Raw genomic sequence first — 25,003 nt, 5'->3', positions numbered from 1 at the left:
GGGAGTTTTCCCGTAGCCTGGTAGTGTCTATAAAGAAGATGCCCAAAAGAACATAAAACTTGGGAATCCTAAAATTCCCAGCATAATTCACTGTAATGTAGGGGTGGCCAAAGATAAGATGGACCATTTTAACTAGGAGCATACAAATGTGACATAGACCGTTACGGCTATTTGCCCTGTCAAAATGTCTTTTTTTGGCTTTCATCAGGAAAATAACCTACCTTTCACTGCTCTAGACTGCAAGCTCGTTGTGGGCAGGGAGCTCGTCTACCAACTCTGCCATATCGTAGTCTCCCAAGGGCTTAGTACAGTGTTCTGCACCCAGTAAGCACTCAATACACACGATTGACTGATTGTTGAGCACCTGCGGCATCCTCTGAGAATCCGGAGGGTCTCCTCTGCCGGAACAGCGTTGCCCGAGTTCTACAGCCTCTGATCGCTAATACTTTATAGTGTCTTCACCAGCCTCCGCCACTTCATTCCAACCAATCCATCGATCCTAAAGAAGACCCTATCTACTCAACTAGCAACTTACAACCTGAAACAAATGCCTGGGGTTTAGCAAAGCAACTTACAGCACAGGGGAGATAAAGAATGCTTAAGCAGTGGCATACAAATAGGATCAGCCCCTGACCGCTTTTAGTTGCTAATGGACAAGGAATAATTCCAGGCACTGCAATTATGGCTTCCACATTGAAGGGGAGTTCAAAATGCAGGAAAACTTAGCCCACCTGAAAACTCAGTCACGGCAGTCCCAGGACCGTGTGGATGGCCCGCTTTGAGCCAGTCGGTCCATCAACCGTACTTATCGAGCGCTTACTGTGTGCAGAGCACTTGGAAGACACGGCCAGATTGAAAAGGGACTCACTGCTTTAACGAAGCACCAGCTTCATTCATTCAATCGTATTTATTGAAGCGCTTACTGTATGCAGAGCACTGTACTAAGTGCTTGGATCACCTCTCACCAAACACCAAGTTTGAACCACCTCTGACGGTGAGACGGGAAGCAGCGTGGCTTAGCAGAAAGAGTCCGGGTTTGGGAGTAAGAGGATGCGGATTCCGATCTCGACTCCGCCACTCGTCTGCTGTGTGACCTTGGGCAAGCCACTTCACTTCTCTGTAAAATGGGGATTAAGAGTGTGAGCCCCATGTGGGACAGGGACTGTGTCCCACCTGATTAACTTGTATCTACCCCAGCGCTTAGAACAGTGCCTGACACCTAGTAAGCGCTTAAACAAGTACCATTGTGAATTAAGCATTCTCCCTCCTGGAAAGACCCAATTTCTTACAGAAGGGGGGTCTTCACCCACTTTTAAAAACTTGTCGCCCTGGGGCCTCAATGTTGGATTTCAAGTCTCGGCCCGCCCCTTCTTCGCCTCCAAGCTCCTCTGCATCCAGCCCTCCCTTTCACTCGCAGGGCTGGAGCAGCCCACTGCCCAGAACCAGGGGACCAGAACAGCGACAACCAGAGCAGGTGAGAGGAGAAAGGACTCTATGCCTGCCGCCGTCACTCTGGAGGGTTTCTGCTTCCAGGGCTGCGCAGTTGCTTCTTGCTCTGGTCTTGGCAGTGGCACATCGTTCGTTCACTCAATCATATTTATTAAGCGCTTACTGTGTGCAGAGCACTGTACTAAGTGCTTGAGAAAGTCCGACGCAACAGTGAAGAGTGACGATCCCTGCCCACAATGAGCTCACAGTCTGGGGGCGGAGACAGACATCGATACAAAGGAATAAAATTAATACAAATAAATCAAGTGAGAATCGAGGAAGTTGGCAGCCGGAGGCCACAGGAGCAGCTTCTCTCCTCACCTGCTCTGGTTGTTGCTGTTCCATTTCTTCTGGGGACCTCCAGGGAGGTCTTGTCAGGGAGCCCAGTAAGCAACAGCTCAGGAGCTGCAGCTGCCCCTGTCACAATACTCTGGGGTACTCGGGACCTGGCTGAGAACCTTCCAGAAATAATACTTCTGTGAATTTCTTTTTTTCAATGTTATTTGTTAAGCGCTTACTTTGGGCCCGGCTCTATACTAAGCACTGGGGTAGATGTGGGCAGGAAATGTGTCTATTGTTGAACTGTACTCTTAGTACAGTGCTCTGCACACAGTAGGCACTCAAGAAATACAATTGAATGATTGAAGGAATACCGCATAATCGGTTTGGACAGTCCCTGCCCCACATAAGGCTCACAGTCTTAATGCCTGCTTTGAAAATGATAAGAAGAATGATTGTAATAATAAACGCGGTGTTTGTTAAGCACTTACTATTCGCCAGGCGCCGGGGTGGATATAAGCAAATCGGGTTGGACACAGTCCCTGTCCCACGTGGGGCTCATAGTCTCAATCCCCATTTTACATATGAGGTAACTGAGGCACAGTGAAGTGAAGCGACTTGCCCAAGGTCCCACACAGACAAGGGGCAGAGTCAGGACTAGAATCCAGGTCCTTCTGACTCCCAGGCCCGGGGCTCTATCCACCCTGCTTCTCAAGTAAGCGAGACGACTCTACCCACTGACAGAATTACCATCTTCTGCAGATGGAAATCAATTCCTCTGAGCACCAGGCATAATAAATTCATCACCTTTTCCTAAACAAGACAGCAACCACACACTGAATCATCCAAACTCAACTCTAGTGACTGAACACTAACTTGCTGCAGTCTAGGCACTAATTTAACAACAGAACTAGCTAAAAAAAAAAAAAGTACTTAATCATTTCCTCCAGCAGCAGTAGTAACAGTAATATAATAATGATAGAATTTGTTAAGCGCTTACTATGTGCCAAGCACTGTTCTAAGCGCTGGGCACTGGATTTACTGGGTACCCACTGGGTGCCAAGCCCTAGAGTAAGCACTTGGAAGGTACAATAGAAAGAATTGACGCGCTCCCTCGCCCACAAGGAACCTACTAATTGGGGAAGACAGACATCAAAACATTTACAAAGAGAGCAATCAGTCATTCAGCAGTAGTGGAGTTTAAAAATGAGTTGTCCTGGTGAGTCCAGGCACTGATCTAAGCGCTGGGGTCGATACGAGCTAATCAGGTTGGACACAGTCCACGTCTCACATGGAGCTCACGGTCTTAATCCCCATTTCATCGATGACGGAACTGAGCCACAGAGAAATGAAAAGATCTGTCCAAAGTCACACAGCAGACATGTGGCAGAGCTGGAATTAGAACCCAGGTCCTCTGACTCCCAGGCCCGTACGTGCTCTTTCACTAGGTCACGCTGCTTCTCTCCTGCCTCCCACCCCTAGACTGTGGGTGTCCTTCAAGGCTTCAGTCAGTCAGTGGTATTTATTGAGCGCTTACTGTGTGCAGAATGCTGCATTAAGCGCTTGGGAGAGTACAACAATAAACAGACACATTCCCTGCCACAACAAGCTTACAGTTTAGAGGGGGAGACAGACATTAACATAAATGAGTAAATAGATTTATTTATAGTCAGCTACCACCTCTACGCAGGGAACTCTCAAGCCTGCCTATCTCCCCAGCTATCTGCAACGCCACATTTCCTCCTGGCTTCAGGAGGTCTCCCCATGGACCTATTTCACTCAATAACACCATCATCCTCCTTGCCCCAGAAGTTTGCAATCTCAGTGTTATCCTCAACACCTCACTGTCTTTAAACTGTCACATTCAATCTATTGCCAACTTCTGCCAGTTCTTCCTTCTCAACATCTCCCCGATCTGCCCATTCCTTCCCCCCAAACCAGTTACCACTGGCTTAGTGGAAAGAGCACAGCTTTGTTGAGTACAATACAACAGTGGGTAGACATGTTTCCTGCCCACAAGAAGCTGACAGTCTATGTTTATTTGGCTGTACATTCAATTATTTATTCTTACTCTGCAAATATTTTTATGTCTGTCTTCCCCAGTAGAGTGTATGCTCCTTGTGGGAAGGGGTATCCCTTGCTTGTTCTGCAGAAAAGCAGCCTGGCATAGTGGATAGAGCGTGGGCCTGGATGTCATGCATTTTCATCCAGGCTCCGCCACTTGTCTGCTGTGTGACCTTGGGCAAGTCATTTCACTTCCTCTGTACCTCAGTTCCCTCATCTGTAAAATGGGGACTGAGACTGTGAGCGCCACGTGGGACAAGGGACTGTATCCAACCCAGTGCTTAGTACAGTGCCTGGCACAATACCTAACAAACAATAATGACGGTATTTGTTAAGCGCTTACTATGTGTCAAGCACTGTTCTGAGCGCTGGGGGAGATACAAGGTAATCAGGTTGTCCCATGTGGGGCTCAGTCTTAATCCCCATTTTACAGATGAGAACTGAGGCGCAGAGAAGTTAAGTGACTTGCCCAAAGTCACACAGCTGATAAGTGGCGGAGCTGGGATTAGAACCCCCGACCTCCATATCCAATCTACTCTCCTACTCCACCTCAATGCATACTCTCCTTTCCTTCTCCTCTTTTCCATATAAATCTTCTACCGCGAGCCTCTGGTGCACACAGTAAGTGCTCAATAAAGACAACTGAATGAATGAATGAATAAATCCTTCTTCTTGCCTGGAACTCCCTCCTTCTTCAAGTCCTCCAGATGTCCGTTCTCCCCATCTTCCAAGCCCTGTTGAAATACCCACTCCTCCAGGAGGCTTTTGTTACGGGCAGGGAACGTGTCCGCTAATTCTGCTGTATTGTACTCTCCCAAGTGCTCAGTACAGCGCTCTGCATATAGTAAGCACTCAATAAATACCACCGTGAGTGATTAAAATTTTTGCCAGTTTATTTTTCTCCTCAGGTCACAACCTCACAACTATCATCTTGGCACTTTTGCACCACTTTAGCACTTATGTACTCACAAACCTCCCGTGGCACTTTTGTCCATATCCATTTCCAGTCTATTTAAGCATTTCTCCCTCCTCTCTGTAAATTATTTTGCTTCTGTCCTCCTCGTTAGACTGTGAATTACTTGGGGCAGGGATTTTGTCTTCTAACTCTATTGTACTCTCCCTCCAAAGCACTTAGTAAGGAGCTCGTATACAGAAGTGCTCAGGAAAAACTACTGATTGAATATGATTATACATCTGCCTCGGGCAAGAATTAGGCCACATGCTGTGGATTTATATCTGACATCGTCTTTCGGCTTTATCTTGTTAACCTATCTTGGTTTTCTTTTTTTTAAAAAAAAACCCAACAAAACTAACATCCACCTGAAACACCATGTTCTCCCAAATAAGGTGTTCATTTCCCGAGAGCCTACATTATAAAGTCATAAAATCGTGACACCAACCAGGGGACCCTCACATTATCAATCGGATTTATTGAGCGGTTACTGTGTGCAGAGCACTGTACTAGGCGCTTGGCAGCGTACAATATAGCAATGTAACAGACACATTCTCTGCCTGCAACGAGTTTACAGTCTAGAGGGACTTAAGCCACATCAGCACTCTCGGTTCTTTAAAGGGGGCAGGAAGTCCTGAGTTCTGCCCCGCAAGTGATGATGGAATCTCCCATCGACAACAGAGGAGCCTTCTTCCCTGAGACTTTCAAGACAGGCACCTTTGCGAAAGAATTGCTTACGGTGTTAGTGGTTTGCCTAGCACCACTCGCACTCTCCTGTATCCCGGTCATGTTCCCGCTGAGGCCCAGCGTGTAACAAGCGAGTAGGTGGTTGCCTTGGTAGCCGCCTACGGTCTTTGCTGACCCTATTAGCCGACTATTTTTCAGGACTCGCTGTCCACCCTGAAGATCGCCCTGCGGGGGTTCTCTGGTCAGAAACCTTTGCCACCGAAGGCATAGCCCCTGCAGGCACACTCTCAACCTGCAGGGCTGGGAAAAGAACCCTTCTCCTGCTTCCCAGAGCCCTTTCCAGGGGACCAACAGTATCTGAGAAGCAGCAGTAACCGAGAAGCAGCATGGCATAGCGGATGGAGCATGGGCCTGGGAGTCGGAAGGGCATGGGTTCTAATCCCGGCTCCGCCACTTGTCTGCCGGGTAACCTCGGGCAAGTCACTTCACTTCTCTGGGCCTCGGTTGCCTCATCTGTAAAATGGGGATTGAGACTGTGAGCCCCATGTGGGACAGGGACTGTGTCTGACCCAATTTGCTCGTATCCACCCCAGCACTTACTACAGTGCCTGACACATTGTAAGCGCTTAACAAATACCATTATTATTATTATTATTATTATTATCTAGCACGCAGACTATCAGTGGCATTAGTAATAACCCACGGCATTAATGTAAAGATCCTGATACTCCATTTCCCTTCTACATAATTTATTTTAATGTCCATCTCCCCCAGTGGACTGTAAACTCCTTATGGGCAGGGAGGGATCTTGTCTACCAACTCTGCTATACTGTACTTTCCCAAGCATTGTGTACACAGTAAGCGCTCAATAATTTCCTTTCAATGGTATTTGTTAAGCACTCTTCTAAGCACTGGGGTAGATATAAGTTTATCAGGTTGGACACAGCCCCTGTCCCACATGGGGCTCACAGTCTAAATTGGAGGGAGGAGGATTTAATCCTCAATTTACAGTGGAGGTAACTGAGGCACAGAGAAGTTAAATGATTTGTCCAAGGTCACACGGCCAGCGATTGGCATGCCAGGATTAGAAAATACCACTGATTGATCGACTTTGTCCCTGTGCGTATGCGCGTGCACGAAAAGACACACCTAACAATATAATGCTTGTCAGGATACATTTTAAAGAAATCTCAATGAAATACAACTGGAATGATTTTCTATGTACCACTTAGTCCTGATCACCTATCAGTGGAGACTTCATTACTGGAGATATTAAAGAATGGGCACTCTACCTGTCTTATTTAAACATTCACCTTCCTGGAAGCAAGGGGCCGGATCGAATCATCTCAAGGTCCCACATCTGCTTCTATAGACTCCAGAGTCCAGACCCAAGGAGCTGGAGTTCACTGAGGAAGTGGCAAGCCAAAGTCAACTGTCCAGAAAGCCCCCACCATGAGAGCTACTGGCATGGAAGTATCCAAGGCCTGGGATAGGAAAGGGGAGGTTAACCTTGGAGTAAATGTATAAATTTAAAGGCTAGGCCATTTGGAATCAGACTTTCTCTCATATGTTACCCGATCAAGAAAGGTGCATTATATTAAAAACCGGTGGTTCTAGCTATTCCTGGTTTCTGTGTGTAAGCACGGAGATGACCCACCCTAACATGGTGGAGAGAATGGTGGGGAGAGGGGAGCGGCAGGGGGGAGGCTGAGAATCCTCTCTGAGAAGCAACCAGCCCCCTAGGAGGGACTGGCTGTACTCCAAATGAAGCAGTGTAGCCTAGTGGAAAGAGCCTAGGCAGCAGAGGACCCGGATTCAAATCCCGGATCTGCCACTTGCCTGCTGTGTGACCTTGGGCAAGTCATTTCACTTCTCAGGGCCTCAGTTTTCCCATCTGTAAATCAAGGACTCAATACCTGTTCTCCTACTGAGACTGCAAATCCCATCTGGGACAGGGACTATGCCCAACCTATCTTCTATCTATCCCAGCACTTAGTACCGTGCTTGGCTCACAGAAAGCGCTTACCAAATACCATTATTATGTTTTTGTAATGACCCCCTTGCCGTATGGGGGACGCTTATCTGAAGAGCCATGGGATGGAGGCAGTAAACTGAGGGGAGAATTTTTAGAGGCCTCTCTAGAGACTTCTAGAAACTTCCCCTATTCCAGAAAGGGAAAAACCAAGAATTTCAAGCGACTGAGGACCCTGCCAGATGGCAGCCCTTTTACTAGTGACTTGGGGATATTTTGCCTGGGGAACTTCCAATCCGTTACATGATCACCCTAAAACTAATGGCCCTCCATCCTTAACCTATTCCTGTCCCATTCACTCTTTTTCAGAAACACTGAGACTGGATCCCCTGCCATTCTCTCCTGAAAGGGTCTCCCATCTCCCACTCCCCCAGACTCACCCCCTCCCTACCCAATGCCACTTTCACACCACCCTCTATCCCTCACCTCCTTATCTTCTTTCAAAGCCCGAGTCATCTGCCTCAACCCCTAATACAGCTAATTGCAGTGGCCTACCGCCTGCCTGGTCCTGCCTCTGCTTTTCTGAGCAACTTCGATGCCTTTCTCGCCTTCCTTCTCTCCTCCTACACGGACCCTCAGGAACTTCAAAAATCCACGTACATCTACTTCTCAACTCCACTGACCTGCTCCTCCCCACCTCACTCCCACATGCTGGATCTCATTCTGAAAACCAACGTTCCACTTCTAACCGCGTCGATTCCAAAATCCCACTCTCCGGCCACAACCTCCTAACCTGTCACCTCTCCCGTGTCCTCCCTCCCGACAAAACTCTTCTCCCCCTCACAGAGACCTAGAGGCCAGAGACAACCTCCAAGTATGACAAGCCATCATGCTCCGTTGGACTCCCTACCCAACCCTCTGGCGCCCTCAGCACTGCCCTCTCCATTTACCTCAATTCTCTTGCCAACCTGGCCCTCTCTGCCAATCCTGCACCCCCCCGCCCCCCCCCCCCCGAGCCCAGGATCACCTGCGGTCCCCGCTTCTTTCACTTCTGCTGCAGAACGCTGCTAGAGGCAATGCAGATGCCAGGGTGGCTATTGCCTCTTCAGTCTCACTTGCTAGAATTCTGCCCTCTCTTCTGCTCAACATTATGTTCTCCTCTCTCTGACTCTCAGGCCTGTGGCTCCCACCAATTATTCTGGATCTTCGACTCCCTCCCGAAGCCCCCAGAGTCTCCACCTCCCCTACCTTTTGTCCCCGAAGACTTATCCAACTACTTTGTTGTTAAAATTGAAGCCAGGCATGAGCTCCCCAGAGACCCCCGCCCCCGTCACTTCACCAACTCCCTCCTACCCAGATATCCATTCTCATCCTTCCCCAGCCGTCTCTCAAGACATCTCCCTCCTGCTTTCAGAACCTACCCTTCTTTACCTGTGTTCCTGGCCCCATCCCCCTTCATCTTCAAATACCGCTTGCTCCCACCCTTCTTCCCCCTTCTGGCCTCAAACACGCTCAAGCGTCCCTCATACGAAAACAGCCTTCTCTGGAGCCCGGGCATCCTCCAATTCTACCATTCTACCTGCCCCCGTTCCCATCCAAACTCCTCGAATGGATCGGATACCCCGGCTATCTCCACTACTTCTCCTCCTCCAGTGCTCTTCTTGACCCACTACAATTAGGTTTCCACTCCCTTAACTCCACTGAGACCACATTCTCCAAGGTCACCAATGACCTCCTCCTTGCCAAATCTAATCCTCCTCCACCTCTCCGCCACCTTTAACCCCGCGGCCCACTTGTGAAAGCACAATCTAACTGCCGTTTTACCAACACAGTTCTCTTCTAGTTTCCCTCTTCCCTCAGACTCTTTCCCTATCTTTTCTTCTTCCTTTCACCACTAACTGTGAATGATTATTTTAGGCTCTGTTCCAGGTCCCCTGCTCCTCTCATTTTCCATTCCCTCCTTATCTGCTCCCAGAGCTGCAGCTATCACCTCTGGGTGGGCGACTCCCAAATCTATCTGGCTCACCCTTTAGCATTCAAGCTGATTCAAAGCCCCTTGGGCCACCCCAAAATCAAGTGGAGTTTGGGTAGACGCTTCACTCTGCTCCTGCTACTTTGGTCTTAGCTAGATTGGTATACAGGGAGAGGAGAGAAGGGAGATTCAATCGTATTTATTGAGCGCTTACTGTGTTCAGAGCATTCATTCAATAGTATTTATTGAGCACTTACTATGTGCAGAGCACTGTACTAAGCGCTTGGAATGTACAATTCGGCAACAGATAGAGACAATCCCTGCCCGATGATGGGCTTCACAGTCTAATCGGGGGAGACAGACAGCAAAGCAAAACAGAACAAAACAAAAACAAGACAACATTGTCACGATAAATAGAATCAAGGGGATGTACATCTCATTAACAGAATAAATAGGTCAAATGAGGACAGTGCTGAGGGGAAGGGGAGGAGGGGGAGGAGCAGAGGGTGAAGTGGGGAGGGGAGGGGGGCTCAGCTGAGGGAAGGTGAAGGGGGAAGAGGGAGGAGCAGAGGGTGGAGGGGGAGCAGAGGGAGAAGGGGGGGAGCTCAGTCTGGGAAGGCCTCTTGGAGGAGGTGAGCTCTCAGTAGGGCTTTGAAGAGGGGCACTGTACTAAGTGCATGGAAAAGTACAACAACAGTGACATTCCCTGCCCACAGTGAGCTCACAGTCTAGAGTGATAAATGCACATTCAAATGTTTCTCTTTGCTTTGGCAAAGAAAGCATTTAAATCTGCACGTGTTCAATCAACCTATGGCATTTATTGAGTGATTACTGTGTGCCGAGCACTGTATTGAGCACCTGGTACATACTGAAAAGGAAGTCTGTACTAAGTGCATACTGTCTTACACCCCTTATTTAAGCACTTATTCCCCTGTGTCTGTTTCTCCCATTAGACAGCTTCTTGCGGGCAGAAATAGGTCTTCTAACTTCATTATTCTCTCTGGAGCACTTAGCATAGTCTGTACACAGTAGGTGCTCAATAAATACTACTGAATGATGCTCTCTGCTAAGTAGCGTGACTCAGTGGAAAGAGCACGGGCTTGGGAGTCAGGGGTCATGGGTTCGAATCCCGGCTCTGCCACTTGTCAGCTGTGTGACTGTGGGCAAGTCACTTCACTTCTCTGGGCCTCAGTTACCTCACCTGTAAAATGGGGATGAAGACTGTGAGCCTCACATGGGACAATCTGATTACCCTGTATCTACTCCAGCGCTTAGAACAGTGCTCTGCACATAGTAAGCGCTTAACAAATACCAATATTGTTATTAAGGGCGGCTGTTACTGAGTGCCTACCCTGGGCAGAGCACTGTGCTAAGTGCTCAGAAACAGTCGACAAAAGTACAGAATATTACCCCTTCCCTCAAAGACCTTAAAACGGAATGGGGAAAACAAGGAGGCAGAAACTGCCAAAAATCTATGGCGACAAAAAGGGGCAAATATACAGGATAAAACAAAAGCACGCCATTAAATACACTGCAAACAGAAAGATACATCACACAGGCGCTCCACTACCTGACAAAATGGCATGACCAGGAAGTTGGGGGGTCAGTTAGGAGGTATTTCTTGGAGAGAACTTTTTAGGAGGGCTTTAAAGGCAGGGAGAGATGTGATTTGGTGGACTATGAGCTCTTTGTGGACAGGGAATATGTCTGTTGTTATAGTGTACTCTCCCAAGCGCTTGGTACAGTGCTTTGCACACAGTAAGCGCTCAATAGATAAGATTAAATGAATGAATGAACTGGAGGGGAGAGGGAACTCCAAATGGGAGCCAAGGCCTGAGCAACAGGTGGGAAACTGGAGCATCTCGAGTGAGATAGTTGAATTAAGAGCAAGATGGAGTGTAAGGAGTCGCTGCAAAAACTAATGGATGGTCATGGGTGGCTTCTGCAGAAGGGAACAGCATGTTCTAAATGATGTCTTAAAGGGATGATATATGTAACCGCAGGTAGGATAAACCACCCTCCCTTCAGCGTGAGGTGGAGGGACCAGTAAGAAGGCCGTATCAGTAATCCAGCCAGGAGGCGACAAGGGGTTGAACCCAGGTGGTGGTAGTAAAGGTGGAGAGGAAGGAGTGGAATAAGAGAAAGAAGTCAAAAATGCCACCGAGGTTGCAGACTTAGGGGACAAGGAGGATGGTGGTGTGGTGGCAGCGATGGGAAAGTGAGATTGAACCTGCGGGCTTAGAAGGAAAGTTCTCAAGGACAAGTTGTACTCTTCATACACTAAGGTGCATCGAACTCCACCCCAAGGGCAAATATGGGGGATAGGTAGGTGAACCCTGCCGCTCCTCAATTTTCTCAAATGTTCAGGTAGCTAAATGGGTATCAGAGTTTGCTGTCCTCAACTCAAACATTCGATTTTTTGGGTAATCTTAAATGCTCACTTGATACAAAATTTGGATGACAAAATAAAATCACCATGAAGCTTTTTGTAGAACCTTGTTCTCTCCACTTTTTCAAAACTGGCCTAACCAAAAATGAAGTGTCCATTAGTGTCGGAATCAGTGAAAAGTAATACAAATAGGAATGGAGACTGCCCTGATGGCAAGGTTGAATACTGCCTTTTTCCCCCAGACTCAGTTCCACCTCTCAGAGAAGCAGCACTGATACTGCCTGTGGGCAATTTTACCCAAACGCCCGTAGCCAAAAAAATGATGCCAATTTTTCCATTCCATTTATGCACTTACAGCTCCTAGGCTTCAGACTCTAATACTCTTGAAGCTGCCTTGCACTGACCGAAGGACAAGGATAAATAGTACCGAATGGGGTTTTTTGGGGGGTATGAAGGGAAAGTTACAAATGGGTAACTTTGGTAAGGGTTTAAAAGCCTGAACGCAACTCCGATCCAAACCAGGAATGAAACCATGAAAAGGAAAAATCTGATACGAAACCAGAAATATCAGGAGAAATTCAAATACCCCACCCTGCAACCCGAGGAAGATCTGGGAGAAATGTACGTGGGGAGAAAAATCAAAATTGGGCATTCCAATTCAGTTCCAATTATGCGCAACTTCACAATTTTAGATTTCAATTTTCTAGCACTGCCTATAGACAAGAACGTGGCTTTATTTGCCGGGCTGAGCTTACCCTTTACCCACCAAACAAACCAGTTTTCACAAGCAAGCTAGCTAAAAAGCCCTCTGATACCTAGAGCGGCTTTATGGGTTTTGTGTCGGCATTTCCCTGTCCTAGACTAAAGATATCCCGGCATCCGTGAATGCCGTGGCTCGGGGCAGGAACCAGACAGTTAGAGCGAAGTTATTAGCAACAAGTTTATGTCTTAATTCGGCAGGTTTAAAAACAAAATGCCTAGCCCCAGAAGGGTTGACAAGCAGCAGCCTTGCTTTAAGGAACTGGCACTGTATCCTGACAAATCCAGTGAGGATTTGGGAAGCTGTTGTCACTTCCTTATTGCTAAGAGCCTCCTTGGCAAGGGCTTTAAAAAAAAAAATGAGGGTGGGGAACACAGTACCGCTGAAATAAATGTAGCCATTTTTCCTTCACAAAGGCAGGAACCCATAGCATGCATAGGAATAGGGCATGAATCATTCATAAAACCGAACTTCTTTCAAAGGATTTGTTGATGATTAGTTAGGCCTGAACATAAACTTCTTTATAAACCCACAGGCCTCCTATGAAACAGTGCTTGCTGAACAAGACTTCTGTTGGCTAGTCGAATATTTAAAGCAATCCCCGCACCCTTTTAAGTGCGACCCACCACCGATGGCACGACTCACTTGTTGAACCCATTGCTACAGTGGGGGACAAGATGGTCAGGGATGAGATGCTGAGCGTATATTGGTAGCTCCTGGGGACCAGGTCTTCTTCTATTAGATTCTCCCAAGCGCTTAGTACACTGCTCTACAGATGGTGGACCCTCATATATCATTAGCTGATCAGAGAGTTTTACCCTTGGTTAGCAGTCACCTCTAGACTGTAAGCTCATTGTGGGCAGGGAACGTGTCTGCTATAGTGTTGTGCCGTATTCTCCTGAGCGCTCAATACAGTGCCCGCCACACAGTAAGCGCTCAACAAATCCAATTGATTGATTGATAGACGAGACTACTAAGAAGTTTAGTTCTCTCAGGATGCTAAAAGCACGGTGGGATCTACAAGACTTTGGGGGAAGGGGAGGGCCTGCTTATTCAATCAATCAATGAATGGCATTTATTGAGCAGAGCACAATACCAAGTGCTTGGGAGAGTACAATACAATAGTTATTCCAGACCCACACATACAAAATTGGTTGATGCATCCACAGAAATCTATCAACTGTCAATTCAATGAGAGGAATGCCTGCTTGAGAATACCCCGGCCACGAGTGCTCAGCCGAGCTGCGCTTTGAAGGCTGAATGGGTTCTTTGGTATCATTTAGATTAGTTTCAAACAGATCTACCTATAAAATAGGCTATCTGAAAAAGGATTTTTTTTTCATGCCAAAGGTAGTTTTACTTTCAAAAAGAGGTAAAGGACCAAAACAAGAAGGAATCTTAATGACTCACTCTTGGTCGTTTCAGACGGCAGTTTTTCTATCTGCCGTTCTCCTGGAGAGAAACGTGCAGTATCTTAAACAACTGCATCTCTCACTGGCCCCTCGGGCCATCTATACAAGAAAACAACTAAAATAACGATATCTTTGGCACATCACCTAACATTTTTTGGCTTCGATTATCAAACCTAGTTATCATAGGTCTTACTGGGACTGATTGTGAGGTACCACTCAATCCTCTAAATTTCACTTCAAGGTAAGGGCAGGTGACGGTGGGATGGGAAGAAGGGAATCCGAGCTCTGCGTGGGCTCAGGAAAGCCAACAGCTCCCTCGGCACTGGGCTCCGGGGACCGAGTCATTGACACAGAGCCGAACTCGGCTAGGCCTGGGTGCCCTCTCCCCTCTTCTCCCGACCTGTTTCAGATAGAAGACCACAGTGCCCCTAAATCAGAATTGTTCCACATCAAGTGCAAAATGGTTGGAAATCCACTTCCAGGACATCACGTGAAGTTCCCTGGGAACTTCTGGGCCTGCAACGCCTCTCTCCCTCCCCGCTCCACCCAGAAACAAGTTTTCAGCCATTTCCAGCACTTCCTGTTTGGTGATTCCATGGCCACTACACTGGGCTATGCCAGACAGATATGAGGTCGATTTGGGCAGGGGGCTGAGCCTGGCCCTGGCTTTGGATTTCCAAGTTTGCTAGGCCTCTAAAAAGGAAGTACTAAACTACCTCCTGTTTCTACATTTTAAATGGGTCAAGGAAGCGAAAGACAAAGGTTTAATTCCTCGGTAATCTCTGGGCCGATAAAAAATGAGTACTGCTAATTCTGCATTGCTTGGTATCACTTTTGCTTGTAACTATGCCACGCAGCCCCGAGCCCCTGACACTACTGGGGATTCAGAGGCCACTTGATGACCAGGTCATTCATTCATTCATTATTTATTGAGCGCTTACCATGTGCAGAACATTGTACTAAGCGCTTGGAAAGTGCAATTCAGCTATAAAGAGACAATCCCTGCCCACACCGGGCTACTAAGCACTTAGGAGAGGGCAACAGAGTTGGTAGACACACTCCCTGCCCAGAGCGAGCTTACAGTCTAGGGGGGAGACGGACATTGACATAAATAAATTATGGATTTAGACATAAGCGCTGTGGGGCTGAGGGAGGGGTGAATAAAGGGAGTGGGAGAAGAGACTGGAGACCGTAAGCTTGTTGTGGGCAGGGAATGTGTCTGTTAAGAGTGTGGTTTAATGGACAGAGCACGGGTCTGGGAGTCAGAAGGACCTGGATTCTAATCCCGGCTCCGCCACACGTCTGCTGCGTGACCTTGGGCAAGTCATTTCACTTTGCTGGGCCTCAGTTACCTCATCTGTAAAATGGGGATTAAAAGCGAGAGCCCCATCATATCCAACCCGATTAATGTACCTCCCCAGCGATAAGAACAGTGCCTGGCACACAGTTAAGCACTTAACAAGTACCATTATTAGATTATTTTGTGCTCTCCCAAGTGCTTAAGTATGGTGCTCTGCACACAGAAAGCGCTCAATAAATATGGTCGACTGACTGACAGAAGAGTAAATGAAGAGGGGCAGGTGGTTATGGTGGCTTGGACGTAGGATGGACCTGCCTGGGGCAGTGAAGGGTCTGAGGACTCTTCCCCAACAACAGTAATGGGCTAATCAGTGGCAACCTTTCTCTCCCTAGTGGTTAGTACATTGGGAGAAGCAGCGTGGCTTAGTGGAAGAAGCCCAGGCTTGGGAGTCAATGGTCATAGGTTCTAATCCCACTTCTGCCACTTGTCAGCTGTTTGACTTTGGGCAAGTCACTTAACTTCTCTGGGCCTCAGTTCCCTCATCTGTATAATAGGGATGAAGTCTGTGAGCCCCACATGGGACACCCTGATTACCTTGCATCTACCCCAGCGTTCAGAACATAGTAAGCGCTTAAATACCATCATTATTATTATTTCATTCATTCAATTGCATTTATTGAGCACTTACTGTGTGCAGAGCACTGTACTAAGCGCTTGGAAAGTACAATTCAGCAACAAATAGAGACAATCCCTGCCCACAACGGGCTCACAGTCTAGAAGGGGGGAGACGGGCATCAGGAGACAGGAGACATGTATCTCTCACCTTGTAAGCACTTCATCAGTACTGAAAGCAAATCACAATTGCTCCTTCATGCCATCATTTCCTGATGCATCAAATTCATTCATTCATTCAACAGTATTTATCGAGTGCTTACTGTTTCCAGAGAAATCTGTTCAAGGGACCATTTCTCTTGCAAGAATCTCCTTCTGGCCACGCTCCTACCTGGAAAACCAAATGCTAAATGCCAGCCTTCCAGGAAGTTCCAGCGTTGGGAAGGCAAAACAAACACGAGAGGTGCATTCAACACTAGTTCTGTCTCAGGAACTCTGTTGTCATCACTGCTGCCTGAATGACCCAGAACATTTTAGGTCTTTCCACTCCATGGGCCCTGGGGGGGCAGCTCGGGCATACTGGTGAAAGAATGGGGGAAGAGGTGCACAGCAAGGTCACCCGCAGCCCCCAGGGCAGCAACTACCAACCATGTGGACCTTAGGCTACCAGAAATTAATTTCACAACAAACATTTCAATTTCCTGAGGTCCACACAACATTTTCCAGTTCTTGCAGCGCTGAATTGACGAATTGACGGGTGTTTTTTCTCCTGGATTTAAGCACTTTAGCATTTGGGTTTCACTTGGCATTTTTTTCCCCCCAAACCACGCAGTTCGCCATGTGTAGACATATTCACGGAGTCATATTTAACCTAACCACTGTAATATAGTATATTGCCTTTCTTAGAGTTGACCAGAGATGAATGTGTTTACCATCTCATACCTCCCAAATTGAGCCTAGGCTCCCTAGCCAACTAGTGCTCTGCACACAGTAAACGCACAATAAATTCGATTGACTCGCCAGAAACTCCTCCCCTAAATGGCTATGCTTTACTAATATACATCCATAAAAAGTGATTCAAGGCTCAGCAGTGGCAACTGGGCATATATTTGTATTTCTCATCTAGTTCCTAAAAACTATTGAAATTCAAGCAGTATGTCTGTCCAATAAGCATAAATATTTTTGCATACTAAAACTTCACCAATGCCTATTACTCCGATATGTGCAACGGTACATCGCTGCTTTCTAAAAGGAAGTTAAGCACAACTGAAACCATACTTATTGGGAAGTATATTTTAAATACTTACTTTGGGAGCAAACTCTTTATAGACATCCAAACCTGTTTTGACTTGGTTTCTCAAGAGGGAACCGCCACCAAATCTTTCCACTTCTGGTTAACAATTACATCCTTACAAAAACTCACGTGTTTTAAAGGGTGCTACTCTGTGCCGGTCAAAAGCTTCGACTACCTTACCTTTGGAGTTGAGACACTTTGGCACTTTAGGACTCTTCAATGCAGTTCCCAGTCTTCATTTTCTTTAAAGTGATGGAAAAAAGCAGCTACCGTTTAGTTTCTAAAGCTGATAGGGCCTAACTGTACTCTATGGAGAAATTAACATGAAAGTCCATAATGACCCAATTGTCCAGCTTTGTCCCAAGTTTGAGAGTCCCAGACAAACAGGTAACATCTTCTGCTGGCATCGGGTCACCCAAGGTGCCAAATAGATGTCCTTAACCTCCAGGACAAGGACTGGGGCCACCAAATTCATTTCACAGTTTGATGAGATCATCAAACTCAAACCATTACTGACTTGGCTAGATTTTAACCGCCAGTGCACTAAGCCAGTGAGGCAAAACCTTTAAAAGCTGGACAGCCGTTTTGCCGCTGAAGAGAATTCCATTTATTTTATGAACCTCCGTATCATGACATAGGATATTGAGATTTGCCAAATAACACTCCATCAAAACCCAATAACCTGGCAACAAAAAACCTCTCTCAGACACAGGGATTGGGGACAGACTGGGATGGGAAACCTCAGATATACTCTAATGTAAACTCAGATGATGAATGGGTTGTTTTTATGCCCTAACCCTTGGCCAGGGCCAGGTCCTTTTTCGGCTTGTGCCTCCAGAATCTAGATGCCATCATTTGACTCTGACTTCCACTCCCCTTCACTCCACGAAACTGTCCTCTCAAAGGTCACCAACGATCTCCTTCTTGCCACATCCAACGACCTCTACTCCATCATAATCCTCCTTGACCTCTCGGCTGCCTTCGACACTGGGGACCACCCCTTTCTCCTGAAAACATTATCCAACCTTGACTTCACTGACACTGTCCTTTCCTGGTTCTCCTCCTCTCTCTGGCCTCTCCTTCTCAGTCTCTTTGGTGGGCTCCTCCTCTGCCTCCCACCCCATAACCGTGGAAGTGCCCTCAAGCTCAAATCCGGGTCACCCTCCCCCTTGGAGAACTCATTAGTTCCCTTGGCTTCAAACTACCATCCCTTCACGGATGACTCCCAAATCTACCTCTTCAGCCCAGACCTCTCTCCTCTGCATTCTCTCACTTCCTCCTAGCTTCAGGATATCTCTACTTGGATGTCCCGAGGAAACACCTCAAACCTATCATGTCCAAAACAGAACTCAACTTTATCTTCCCACCCAAACCCTGTCCTTACCTTAACTTTCCCAACCCTGTAGACAGCACCACCGTCCTTCCTGTCTCACAAACCCATAACCTCATCCCTCTCATTCAACCCACATATTCAAACTGTCACCAGATCCTGTTGGTTCAACCGTCAAAAAAATTGCTAAAATCCACCCTTTCCTCTCCATCCCAACTGCTACCATGTTCTCTGGGTCTCAGCTACCTCATCTGTATCAGTGATTAATACAGATTAAGACTGTGAGCCCCATGGAACAGGGACTGTGTCTGACCTGATTAGTTATCCCAGCGCTTAGAACGGTACTTGACACATAGTAAGTGCTTAACAAATACCACCACCGTCATCATCATCACCCTATCCCACTTTGATTACTGTATCAGCCTCCTCGCTGCCCTCCCAGCCTCCTGTCTCCCCACTCCAGTCCAGACTTCTCTGTTGCCTGGATCATTTTCTTACAAAACCATTCAGTCCATTTTTCCTCACTCCTCAAGAACCTCAAATGGTTGCCCATCCACCTCCATGTCAAACGGAAACTCCTTACTATTGGCTTTCAAATGATTACCATGTCCCTTCCTATCTCACCTCACTGATTTCCTACTACAACCCAGCCCGCACATTTTATTCCTCTAATGCCAACCTACTCACTGTACCTTGATCTCATCTACCTCACCGCCGACCCTTTGCCCACATCCTGCTTCTGGACTGGAACTCCCTCCCCCTTTGTATCCGACAGATGATCACTCTCCCCACCCTTCAAAGCCTTACTGAAATCACATCTCCTCCAAGAGGCCTTCCCCGAATAAACTATTTCTGCTTCCCTCCCTCCCTTCTGCATCGCCCTTGCACATGGAGTTGCACTCTTTATTCATCCTGCCCATAGCACTTACATATATATCTGTAATTTATTTATTTGTATATCTGTTTATTTGTATATTTAATATCTGTCTGTGAGCCCCACGTGGGACCTGATTATCTTCTATCTACCCCAGTGCTAAATACAGTGCTTGACACACAGTAAGCACTTAAATGCTCCAGTTATTCTGTACATATCTGTAATTTATTTACATTGTCTGCCTGTAAGCCCCATGTGGGACCCGATTAGCTTGGAGCTACGCCAGTGCTTAGTACAGTGCTTGGCACACAGTAAGCACTTAAATATCACAATTACTATATGTGATTTATATGTCTGTCCCCCTCCAGAGTACCAGGTCCTGGTGGGCAGGGAACGTGTCTGCCAACTCTTGTTATACTGTACTCTTCCAAGTGCTTAGCCCACAGTCTGCACCCAGTAAGCCCTCAATAAATACGACTGATAGATTGGTTGACTGACAGACGAGCATCTGTGGTTTTGCCGCTCTACTTTCTCTCTCTCCCCCCGCCCCTCCCTTATCTCTGGTCTAAGGTCTCTGGGCACTGTCCTGCATTCAGGAAGGTCAGCTTCAGGGAGGGGGCATAAAATGCCTAGCTATCACCTGGTCATCAAGTGGCATCAACCAACAACTGAGTGCACACCCTGATCAGGAAACACGAAGGAAGAAAGAACATGGACCGATTTGCTCGTCACAAGCCCAAACAAGCCGCCTGACTTGAATTGTATGGTTTTGACTGGGGGCTTTGGGGTGAAGAACGATGCTGCCTATCTGGCCATGACCACCCCCACCCCCACCCCCTGTAGCGTGCAATTTGCCTGGGGTAGAGTTGATATGTCAGGAGTAGAAATTCCCCCTCTGTTGGTCCATTTTTGAGTTGAACGTTCCATTCTATCCATCGATTGGGATGATGGGGGAATCTCTGAAAAACTTTCAGTTTGAGAAGAAATCAATCATGTCCAATGTGCCAAACCAACTCTTAAATGATACAAAAGGACCAAAAGAGGGCACGTGGCATAATGACTGGAACAAACAGCTACACGTAGCTACGGAATTAATAATCTTAAACTAAGCCGTTATTTAAAAATTTTTTTTTTTTAAATCACAAAACCCAAAGGCAGGAAGAGACTACAGAGGTCAAATAGTCCATCCCCCTGCTTCCACGCAGAGCTGCCCCGAAGCCATACCAGTTGGGCTTCTTATCCTATTTTTACAGATCTCGCAGGAAGGAAGGAGATTCCACAACCTCCCTCTATAACCTGTTGCAATCTCTTAACAACTGCTATTCTTAACACATTGCTTGGACTAGGTCAACGGCAAATCTTTCCTCGCGACCAAGTAAGAAACCTGCAAGGCTGTGAAAAGAGTTGGGCCTACCTGGTGCGGGGGGAGATTTTCTGAGTGAATTTTGACCACTTCTCACGCCCAAGGACAGAAACACAGGGTTTTTTATCAGTATTTTATGCCTGTCACAACCAGAAGGTGTCACTGTATGTACCACCGTCACGGAATGAAAGGAATAGAAATGCTGCACTCTTAGAAGAAAAATGAAAGAAGCTGAGGAGTGGGGAGGAAAGAAATAAAATCTAAAGTGACTCACCTAGACTTTAATCTAAAGACTCTAAGGCTCCTGGGATAAGGATGAAGCTATACCTAGGTGACTTGGTTGGAGTATACGCTTTCTGTTCTGACAAATTCCATTATTCACTACCAAAATTAATCATTCCCTCTGCAGGAACATTTTTCCACGGTGCTGATTTAATTCAAGGGGAAAAAAAAGGCTTTCTGAAGAAAGCTCATCTACCAATTCTGAATATTTCCAAAAGTGACTCTACTGAGGTCCCCCCCACCCCGAAACCTTTACGCGTCGCAGTGCCGAAGTGCAAACTCTCGGCGACAATCCCTCCACGAAAAATCCGGCAACCGGCGTCTAAAAATCGTCCAGTCACGGCCGCTGACCCATCACAGGTGGAGGAAATCATCATCGAGATGGAAACTGTCTGGATGAGAATCAAGGATCGAAAACCGCCCAGGAGGCCAAGATCCTGAAAATAAGGATGGGAGCCAGAGGAGGTTTAAAAGGTAGAGCTGTGGGTGGGGGGTGTTTGTTTATGGAGGGGAGGGGATGGAGAGGGAGTCCAGCAGAAGGAAAGACATCCCGGTGCACCTTTGGGAGTAGAAAGGACATCAGATGGGAGCGGATGTGTGTGTGTGTGAGAGAGGGGAAGGGAAAGAGAGAGAGGGAGAGAGAAAAGGAGATGGGTGGGGGTGGGAGGAGACTCTTATTCTGACAGGAGAATCAGCCTGGCTGCCACAGCCGGGTTAAGTGCCACGACTGGGGCTCAACCAAGACAGACACACACACAAATATGTCCATTCCCCCACCCAACCCCCACCCCTTACTAAATCCACCCAGAACCACGGGGCTCCTGCTACGACTGCACTCCACCCACAAGCGGACAGGAAGCGGGGAACAGTCATCCTGCCCAAACCAAGCCTTTCGAGGGCTAGCCCCTCACCACAACCTCTCTCTTCCCCCCCCCCCCCCCCCAAAAAAAGGCCACCTCCTCTTTTCCAGCGGCGGCGGCAGGTTTCAGTTTGCCCATTTCAAAATCGCGCCTTTCCAGAAGGCACAATCGGTTCTTCCCTGCATCCAACGGTATTCTACTGTCTCCTGAGTCCGGGGGTGGGAGGTGGGGAGGGGGAGGAACGTTGGGGGGTGGGGGAGGAGGAAGAGGGGTGTGGGGAGGGGAGGAAGGAAAGCGTGTGATGGTGGAAGGAGGAAGAGGAGGCGGAAGCAGTCGGGCAGGCGCGATTAAAACGCCTTGAATAACTTTCCGAAACAACTGGCTTGTCCTTCCTCCTCCCTTTTTGCATCTGTCTCCAAACCGGACGCATCTCCGCTCCCCCCCGCTGGATTTTTGTTCCCCGGACAGACCGGTAAAGAGATTACTGAGCGCATCTTTAAGGGGGGAGGTGGGAGAACCACACAAAACTTTTCACATAAAGAGGAAGAGGTTCCCAGTTATTTCACTCCCCTCACTCTCGCTTTCGACACCCCCCCCCCCCACCAAGAGAAGCAAACCTCTTTCCCAAAGAATAACCTCCCGACCCCCCACCCCCGGCCCATCCCAGGTTGCTAAGCGGCGCACCTACAGTTCAGGACTTTTTACAGGGCCCGGGAATCACCCCGGTAAATCCAGCGGACCAGACCGGTTCGCTTTTATTTTCAGGGGCATTTGGCTCCCTCCCCGTGGGGCCGAGTGGAGGCTGGTGGCAAATCGATGGGCTGCGATGCAGAGCCTTCTGTAGAACAACTTAGCCCCATCTCCCCTTCTCCGGGGTCAAAAATAAAAAAATCAGAAGTTGAGATCTTAGCACTTACAGTTGGTAGGGGTTAAGTCGCAGCTCCGGGAGGGTTTGGCTTCTTTCTTTTTAAAAGGGTTCCCACTTGCACACATACACACACCTCCCCCTTTCTTCCCCAGACCCCGGCCGGGGATCCCTCTAATCCTCTCCTCCGCCGCTCCGGTTGCCAAATAATGCGCTCCTTCCACATGGAGCCGCGGCGTCACTCCCCCGAACATGCGCACCAGGGGCGGCACATACAGTCCATCGCTACCCCCAAAACACAGGGGAGCTCTTAAAGGCAAAAACCAGCAGGGCCAGAGAGGGCTGTGCGCCTGGGAGCATGTGGTCGGGCCATGCAGTGTCCAGCGACGTGCGAGACAGGCACACACACACTGCTCCGGCTCCCCCCACCCCACCCCCCAAAAAAGTCTCTGCAGACCACACTCCCGGCAACCAGAGGTAAAATTCAAAGAGTAAGAAGAAGAACGGCATTTGTTAAACGCTTACTATGTGCAGATCACTGTTCTAAGCGCTAGGGTAGACAGAGGGTAATCAGGTTGTCCCACGTGAGGCTCACAGTCTTAATCCCCATTTTACAGATGAGGGAACTGAGGCACAGAAGTGAAATGGCTTGCCCACAGTCACACAGCTGACAGGTGGCGGAGCCGGGATTCAAACCCATGACCTCTGACTCCCAAGCCCAGGCTCTTTCCACTGAGCCATGCTGCTTCTCGACCATTCCGACCAGCTGAATTCGGATTACGGTGACTGGCGACTTGCTCGATGCCAGCTCCTTTGCCTGAAAATCATCCAGGGACGGCAGGCACGTTACTTTCATTTGGCCTAAAAACAGAACAGGAATGACGATGATAACCACCCCGTACTGGAGGGGAAGACTCATCCAGGCGGAGAGGGTGTTTACCACCGGTGCAGAACTCGGTAAGGCTTTGGGAAAGCCGTTCACCGCTCCCCACCACACACACCCAGCTTTAGTTTAAAAAACAAACAGCTTTTCCCTTCTCTTTGAAATGCCATTGCCTAGTTCGCCGGAAAAGGCTGAAAAATCGATGGAAATCATTTGGGACAAACTGACAAGGGCAGTCGGTCTACTATACTTGAGGATTTGAATCCTGTATGTGATGTATATGTTGTCCAGCGCTTAGTACAGTGCTCTGCATATAGTAAGCACTCGATAGATACTGTTGAATGAATTGTCGATTCAAGACCGTTTTACTCGACAGGAGTAAACTCTCGTTACTGCCTCTGGAATAAAGCCATTTTCAGAGGGCAGAGTTGAAAATAATTCTCGGTAAGGTAACTGGAGAGTAAGTGCGCAGCGCTCAGAACAGTGCTTGGCACACAGTAAGCCCTTAACAAATACCGTCATCATCATTACTTGTAAGCCCCATGGTGTAATGGATAGGGCATGAGCCTGGGAGTCAGAAGGTCGTGGGTTCTAATCCCAGCTCTGCCACTTGTCTGCTGTGTGACCTTGGGCAAGTCGCTCCACTTCTCTGGGTCTCAGTTACCTCATCTGGAAAATGGGGATCGAGACTTTGAGTCCCCTGTGGGACGGGGACTGTGTCCAACCCCATTTGCTTGTATCCATCCCAGGGCTTAGTAGAGCGCCTGACACATCGTAAGCATTTAACAGATACCATGGTTATTATTAACTCCTTAAGTCAATGTTATGGTGCCCCTCAATGAATTTTGGAGGCCTGGAAATGGAAAAAAAAATCCCTAGCCTCTCAAATATCAATCAATGGTATTTATCGAACACTTACCGTGTGCAGAACCCTGTATGCACTAAGTGCTTGGGAGAGTACAATATTAAGAGTCAGTAGACACATTCCTTGCCAACAAGGAGCTTACATCCATATATTCTCATGGCCAGGGTATCTATCATTGATTATGGAGGGATATAGTTACAAAACTGCAAGCTTTCTATTTAAAGAGGTCAAAGTACAGGAAAATAAGTGGTTAAAAAAAACAAAACCTCATAACCAGGGGAGTTCCTGATCTCCTGCTTTAGACCCTGCTCAGTCTTCTCCATGAGTAGAATATTACAGACTTTTTTTAAAATGGTATTTGTTAAGCACTCATGTGCCAGGCACTGTCCTAAGCACTAGGGTAGATACAAGATAATCAGGCTGGACACCGCCCATGGCCCACATGGGATTCACCCTATTAATCCCCATTTGACAGATGAGGTAGCTATGGCCCAGAGAAG

At 47.7% G+C, this 25,003-nt stretch overlaps 1 protein-coding gene across 4 annotated transcripts in view; it reads right to left on the bottom strand.

Annotated features, from left to right (window-relative positions):
- GATAD2A (GATA zinc finger domain containing 2A) overlaps positions 1 to 22,874 on the bottom strand; it is a 128,073-nt gene extending 105,199 nt beyond the window's left edge. For 2 of the 4 annotated variants that reach the window (XM_039910389.1, XM_039910390.1), the window contains exon 1: positions 21,987 to 22,049. In XM_039910389.1, coding sequence (XP_039766323.1) covers positions 21,987 to 22,028 — 42 coding nt within the window. In that variant the 5' untranslated portion in view covers positions 22,029 to 22,049. Of the gene's footprint in view, positions 1 to 21,986; positions 22,050 to 22,807 lie in introns of those variants that run through there. The other 2 variants (XM_029050210.2, XM_029050211.2) reach the window with 2 other exon arrangements.
- Between the last annotated feature and the right edge of the window lie 2,129 nt (positions 22,875 to 25,003).

Source organism: Ornithorhynchus anatinus, chromosome X1 (genome assembly GCF_004115215.2).
Source record: "Ornithorhynchus anatinus isolate Pmale09 chromosome X1, mOrnAna1.pri.v4, whole genome shotgun sequence".
NCBI classification, from domain to species: domain Eukaryota; kingdom Metazoa; phylum Chordata; class Mammalia; order Monotremata; family Ornithorhynchidae; genus Ornithorhynchus; species Ornithorhynchus anatinus.
Note: the sequence above shows the minus strand (reverse complement) of the source record. Positions and strands in the feature narration are given on the sequence as shown.